Source organism: Silene latifolia, chromosome 2 (assembly GCF_048544455.1).
Source record: "Silene latifolia isolate original U9 population chromosome 2, ASM4854445v1, whole genome shotgun sequence".
NCBI classification, from domain to species: Eukaryota; Viridiplantae; Streptophyta; class Magnoliopsida; order Caryophyllales; family Caryophyllaceae; genus Silene; species Silene latifolia.
Window position 1 is genome coordinate 10,545,904 of NC_133527.1, and position 7,154 is coordinate 10,553,057.

Genomic DNA, 7,154 nt, shown 5'->3' on the forward strand with positions numbered 1-7,154 from the left:
TACCACAAAACCTGGGTAGGCCCCAGCGAGGCCGACCACTCAGAGAAGAAGGACCAATCGTAGAAATGACCCATGAAGCGCCAAATAATCACTAACAGACACGTGTCAGACATGCAACCATGGAAAGTCAATCGTCGCAACAATCAAACGTCAATCAATGCAACGGAATCAAACGTCTTCAATACGCCCCTTCATATCTCTCGCCTTTTCATCTTCCTCAAAAATTCCTAGGTATCTTCTCCGCCGCCACGTGATCAACCATGCTAGAGAGCACCGACACGGGGCAATCAAAAACAACCGGCACTCTCAACCCCGGTCTCGGCCAGCGTCACTTTCTTTTCCACATCGGATGCCCTTTACACATCCATGCGGAGGGGGATATATATGGTACGGCCTAATAAGAACCAGGCCGAGATAGAAGAAGCCGTCTGAGAAAAAGTTTCGGAAAATACTTTCGCAGAATATACACTCAGCATACATCGGAGCCCATACCACGGCATAGACTACGCTGGGGGCAAATTGATGGGGCATATTCTGCACCGCTGACCAAGTCAACATATTGAGCAAGGTCAAGGATATCCACAAAGAAAGTCAACGACTTAGATGGTTTAGCCGATGCAACCCATCGGCTGTCACCTGGGGTCTCGGCACGCAACCACCCGGCCGGGACACATATCCGCGTACTCATATCCAAGACCCTCGGCCGGCCTGCCATGGGTCCATCGGCCGAGGGTAGAACGGTCTTTCCACCTGCTAGCCACTTGGCCACTACGTGACAAAAGGTGAAAGCCTATAAATACTCCTCAACCTTCATTGAGGAAAGGATCCATAAATTAACCTAAGAATCACTATTCATCTGGTAATATCTTCCTTATCTCTCTACAATATATCCTTAGCCAAGTAATTACAACTTATCCCTCTAAGTTCACTGACTTGAGCGTCGGAGTGAGTACGCTTGGCACAAAGCCAAGCCCTCAGTTCGTTCATTGTTGCAGGAGAGACCGAGAGGAACGATAGAGACGAGGGATCCAACTCAAGACATCATTCTACAAGCCACGGGTGGTAACAATACTTGCTCTGGAATTACACCCGGAACAATATAAATGGACTTTATCCTACTATAAACATGAATCAAACTATCGTAATTTCAAAATATACGATGATATTGACCTAAGGCTCTAATCTCTACACATATAACAATTCGACTTAAACTGATTCGTAATTCTATAGTTGACTCAATTGACCAATTTGAATATGAATACATGATAACAAATTAACTTTATTGTGATTTTAGTATAAATGGACCTTATCCTACTCTAAACATGAATCAAACTACCATAATTTCAAAATATAGGATGATTCAATGATATAAGTGCGATAAACTTCAACTATAAAGATGATGAATGGAATCGAACTCGCTTGACTAGACTTGTATAATGACATTGACTCGACAAACCCTAATCAAATATAACCCGATTTATCCCAACTCCGACACAAACCCGACCCAGAGTCCAGAGACCCACAATTTTATTGCTAAAATTTAAATGTAACTAAAATATAATTTATGCATGGTTCGGCCATTGGATCAAGTTGGAGTTGTTCTTAAATTCCATAATGGAGACAATCCAACACATCTTGCGCCTTAGATAGTGGCTAAACTCACAACACAAAAGAGTGCGATGTAATTGAACTATGATTCTTTCCTTCAATGCCAACATCTTATACATGTACTTAATCTTCTATATATATATATATATATATATATATATATATATATATACACTTAGTTTTAGGGTATCTTATTATAATTACACTTCTAATATACTCTCGTAATCCTTTTTAATTTATTCATACAACATTTCATAATGTGTTCTTCACATTCTCTTTGCTTTGTGCTTCTTGTATTGATGATTAGTGGCAACACTTACATTGCGTCCGCTCTCCATCCGCATCATCTCGATGGTGAGTATTCACATAAATTTACGATTACATGCGAAATACATTCTCCATCCCATTTATATTTCCGTTCTTTAATTATTGTTACTCATATCAATATATACTGCATATATCGGTCTCCTTGACTAGGGGCGTAGCCAGAAACAAAACTCTGGATAGCAAAATTTCTTCTTATTGTTTAGTATCTTTGCTAAGACAGCATTTTTAGAGATTTTCGAGTAGCAGAAATCAATAATTTATTTATTTCCGTCTTAACAGGGCTCCTACCAAACGGAAACTTTGAAGAGGGACCGAAGCCATCAAACCTAAAAAACAAGGTAATAATAGTAGGAAAATACTCCCTTCCCAAATGGGAAATCAATGGGTTAGTAGAGTACATTTCGGGTGGACCACAAGACGGAGGTTTCTATTGGGAGGTACCACGTGGAGTCCACGCCGCAAGGCTAGGGAATGAGGGTTCAATCTCACAATACGTGAGAGTAAATGAGAGCTCTTACTACTCACTCACCTTCAGCGCAACAAGAACTTGCGCACAAGACGAGGTTTTAAGGGTGGAAGCCTCGGGTGTATGGGCCGATTTGCCCATACAAACGGTGTATAGCAGCAATGGAGGGGACACATATGCTTGGGCCTTTAAGCCCACTTCGAAGATTGTTAAGATCACTTTCCATAACCCGGGTGTCCAAGAAGATCCGGCTTGTGGCCCACTTTTGGATGCAATTGCTATTAAAGAGATGCTACCACTTTCAAAACCAAAAGGTATTTCGATTACCCATATATGATACGTGGATAACATTACAATTCAGATAAATTTGATTGCTTTTTGTTAATTCCACTTTTTACTACTAAGAGAATAAAAATTCTCAAAAAATTTCCCATCCAAACTCTATCTACTAATATAAAGGAAAGAAATGAGATTTTCCTATTAAACTATTTTTTGTTTAAAGCATGCTTTTTTCATTAAAATCTAAATTATAATTATAATGTTTTAATCAAATAAAATAAAAGGGGTACAAAATTATAAAATACAAAATTGCTAAGTTTTCTTAAAAAATGATTTGATGCATACTTACACGGTATAAAATAATAAAATAAATTAATATTATTAACTTCGTAAAAAAATTCATTAAGATAATTTAAGAATCTGTGATAAAAAAAAAAAAAAAATCATTACATATACTCAAATTTTGTAGTTTCATTTTTTCTCATATAAAAATACAATGATCTGAAATATGAAAATTTTAAAATATAAATTTGAAATAAATAAGTAATAAACTAAAAAGTAAAAACGAGTTAAGGGTAAGACAAGGACCCGAACTTTGCAATTTTTTTCCGTTAAGGACCTTAACGATTATTTTTTTCCCTTAAGGACCTTAACACTAACACCGTTAATATTCCATTAAGTTTCTAACATTAAAATAGATTTTAACAACTAATATCCATTATCATTCATAACAATCAAAATTAACTAAGACAAGGGCAACACATACCATTCATCTTTGTAACATAGTAAAACAACTAAATATGTCAAAACTTCCATCTGAAAAATTGATTACAGCTTATAACCAAAGTGCAAAACATCTAAATTCCCTGCTAACAACACGATACTCCACTTGACCGCTACCTTGTTCATCAATTGCTCATGTGCCCTTCCACAATCATTTCTGAGCCCAACTCTGGAAAAAAAAGGTGTCAGTTAATGTTTGAAACATACGAAGTAAATAGCAAAACTTCTATGTGAATGTCCAGTAAGGAGTAAAAAAACCTATAAAGATCATATTAATGTGCATCATGATATTATAACCTGCAAAGTGCTGCTCGGTATCCATATAGCATAAACTTCACAACACATAATCAACAATTTAATCACTTTAGACTCATAATTTAGAATACTCACACCACATAATCATCAATTTAACATAATTAATTTAGACTAATGGACATAAGAAAATTAGAACCATAAACATAAATTGGGATAAAACAATATAAAGTTGAACTTTAAGCATACTTAGAAAATTAATTGACTTACTTGTTTACTAGTGGATGAATATTTGCTGAAAATTGAAGTAGAACAAATCCCTCGTTGTTGCTGTAAAGGCCTCGTTTCTTCAATGGAGAAAGATGGAACTTGTTTTGCTAATTTATGTGGGTTTGTCTTTTGGAATCCCAAATCCCAAATTTGAAGAAATACGAGAACATTCAGTGTTTTGAACTTATGATATTTGGTGGGCCTAACTAATTTTTGTTTAAGAAGTTAACGGTGTTAGTGTGAGTTCCTTAACGGAAAAAAATAATCGTTGAGGTCCTTAACGGAAAAAAATTGCAAAGTTTGGGTCCTTGTCTTACCCTTAACTCAAGTAAAAACTCTATAAATACCGCGCATTTAATTATTGTGCGGGATCTATACTAGTTTTATGTATTACATTAATTTTGTTTCCATAAATGTCCTTAACTTCAAATCCCGACTCTAAACAATACAGGAGGCAACGTAGTGAAAAATGGAGGGTTCGAAAGAGGACCACATGTATTCAAGAACTTCTCAACCGGGGTACTCCTATTGCCACACCAACAAGATGCAATAAGTCCACTATTTGGTTGGATAATAGAGTCCTTAAAACCGGTCAAGTACGTCGACTCAAACCATTTCCATGTACCCTCAGGCTCATCGGCCATAGAACTAGTAGGCGGAAGAGAAAGCGCCATCTCTCAAATCTTACGAACAATACCTTCAAGGTCGTACCTCCTTACGTTTACCATTGGAGACGCTAAGAATGGGTGCCATGGAACAATGATGGTCCAAGCATTTGCTGCTAAAGAAAATGTTAAAGCACATTTTGTTTCTAATGGAAAGGGTGAATTTACAAGAGCTATTCTCAAATTTCAAGCAATTAGTAGTAGAACTAGGATCACATTTTGGAGTGCTTATTATCATACTCGACTTCATGATTTTGGTCATCTTTGTGGTCCGGTTTTGGATGATGTTAAGGTTGTATCTATTCGTTACGCCCCTTAATTTTTTTTAGGAGCGTTACAAATGATATTGAATTTAATATCGTTATATCGTCATATTTACATGTAATATAATCTTAAGAAAAATGAGTTTACGCTATTCAACAGTTGCGTAAACTCATTTTCCCCCTATTGTCTTAGTAATTCGATTACCAATCATAGCCTTTGTATTAAACATGAAATTAATCACACTCTTTATTTTGTTTTTCGCTTTTGGTTGCAATTTTGGACATAATTTTCATAAATTAATTTACCTTACAGGTTACTAGTTTTAGAATCAATTAATTTTTCAAATGTGAGGACAATTTGAAAAATGTATTCAATTAAAAAGTCAAATAAAATCCTCAGTACTGAAATGAATTAAATTCATTCATATCATAACTCAAGTTGGAGAGTACTAGTTTTAGAATCAATTAATTTGTTTAATATTTTATAAATAACACTTCAACTCAAAGAAGAATTGTTGAAATAATGACTTTCGTAGATTGATGAATAGATACTCCATAGATGTAACACTTTGTTTTCTGTCAAATTTTGACGTGACTCGAAAACACGACCGGTTCGATTTGTTTTTTTCCAGGGTCATGACTCGAACAATATCTACCCCGCGATCTATTTGACTCGAACTCGAAATACCCCGGCCCGTTAATTTAGGGTGAAAATACAACCCGAACGAGTCGAGGAGAAATCAAGAATTTATTAAAATATTAATACTTATTTATTATATTTTAAATAATAACAAATTAATTAGTTTTTGTACTATTAATTACAAAAATGATTAAAAGCCAATATTATATAATTTTTGTAAGATTTAATACTAAAATAATTATTAGAATAACTTAATTTCTATGACGACGTTAATAATTTAATATGATTTTTGTAACCATTTAGAATGATTAAAATATTAAATATGTTTTAATTTTTTAATAAATATTTTTCAATTTTAAAAAATTATAGAAAAATCTAAGGGAGCGAAAACTGTTGTTTGCCTCGTATTATGCCCTTTACCTGACCCGTAACTTGTAGGACCCGATCCGTATTCAACACGACTTGTATTCTAACCCAACCTATATGGGTTGGTTGTCACCTGTTGGTGACAACCTGTGCTAGGTTGTGGTTGTTGATCAATAACCTGTGGCAAAGTTTATTTGACTCTGGGTTGTCTTATCTTTATTGTTGGTTTAAGTTGTGAATTACCTGTGCTCAGACTATGGTAATCCTCGATTTAAGTCGTCCAAATTGTTAACTTACTTCCCTGTGAGTATTCTGCGGGATTTGAGTTAATAATTATATCATTTGGTTCTTGTTCAATCCCAAACAACAATCATGTGTCAAGCTGTCTGATCTCTTCTGTCAGTCAGTCTCATTTAATCCATTTAAAATACTTAGAGCGTCTCTAAAATCCTGAAAATTTACTCAGAGTTATATTACTCAGTTAAGTGATTTATCACCAAGTTTCATGAATTTAGAAGCTCATTTAGTATTTTTAGTCCATTTCTGAAAGTCCATTGCATTCGTGAGAGATTTCAGAAAAGCCAGTCCAACTAAAGTTTGGGTCTTGTGTCAGGTCTGGGTTTGACACTGCAAAGTTACTAAATCTAATAGGGGTGGGGGTTATTATGGACGCTCGCCACCATCGAAAAAAAAGATCTCGTAAGTTTTAATTAAATTTTTTGATTTATTTTGAGTTTATCTTATGATTTTTTTTTCTTTTTTTTTTTCTAGAATTTCTAGACAGAGGGACAACTGGCGTTCGTCCCCATTGGAATTTTCTCCCCCTAACCTCAAATCCTGGCTCCGTTATTGAGTACACCAGTCTACTTTTGAAATTTGGAACTTTGTTATTCCATATTGGTACGAAATACGAGATCCTAAGAGTAACCTCACCATTACGAATGATAAAGGTTGTTCTACCTTTAACCAAAATTTCTTTAATTCAAAATTTCAAACCCTAAAAATACAGCAATTTTAAAACTATTAAGAGAGAACTTTACCGCCTTCAAATTAGGATAAAACTGAATGGTATACCGCCAAAAAAAAAAAGAAAAACAGAAAACGACTACTAATGATAAACCTTAATCACTAGAAATATTTCATTATTTGATAAACCTTAATCACTAGAAATATTTCATTATTTTTTATTAGCTTACAACAATACATATGTCTAAAAAACCATTACAACAACTATC

At 34.7% G+C, this 7,154-nt stretch overlaps 1 protein-coding gene across 1 annotated transcript; it reads left to right on the forward strand.

The window, feature by feature from the left end:
• The first annotated feature begins 1,865 nt into the window (after window positions 1–1,865).
• On the forward strand, window positions 1,866–4,969 carry LOC141633653 (protein TEEBE-like). Its single transcript, XM_074446087.1, has 3 exons — window positions 1,866–1,962; window positions 2,215–2,715; window positions 4,440–4,969. Exons 1-3 carry the CDS (start codon window positions 1,866–1,868, stop codon window positions 4,967–4,969), a joined length of 1,128 nt encoding a protein of 375 aa, XP_074302188.1.
• The last annotated feature ends 2,185 nt before the right edge of the window (window positions 4,970–7,154 follow it).

Coding starts and splice junctions, on each gene's coding strand:
- LOC141633653 (XM_074446087.1), top strand. CDS start 1,866: ATGTGTTCTTCACATTCTCTTTGCTTTGTGCTTCTTGTATTGATGATT. Junction 1,963..2,214: donor CCATCCGCATCATCTCGATG/GTGAGTATTCAC, acceptor CCGTCTTAACAG/GGCTCCTACCAAACGGAAAC. Junction 2,716..4,439: donor ACCACTTTCAAAACCAAAAG/GTATTTCGATTA, acceptor ACAATACAGGAG/GCAACGTAGTGAAAAATGGA.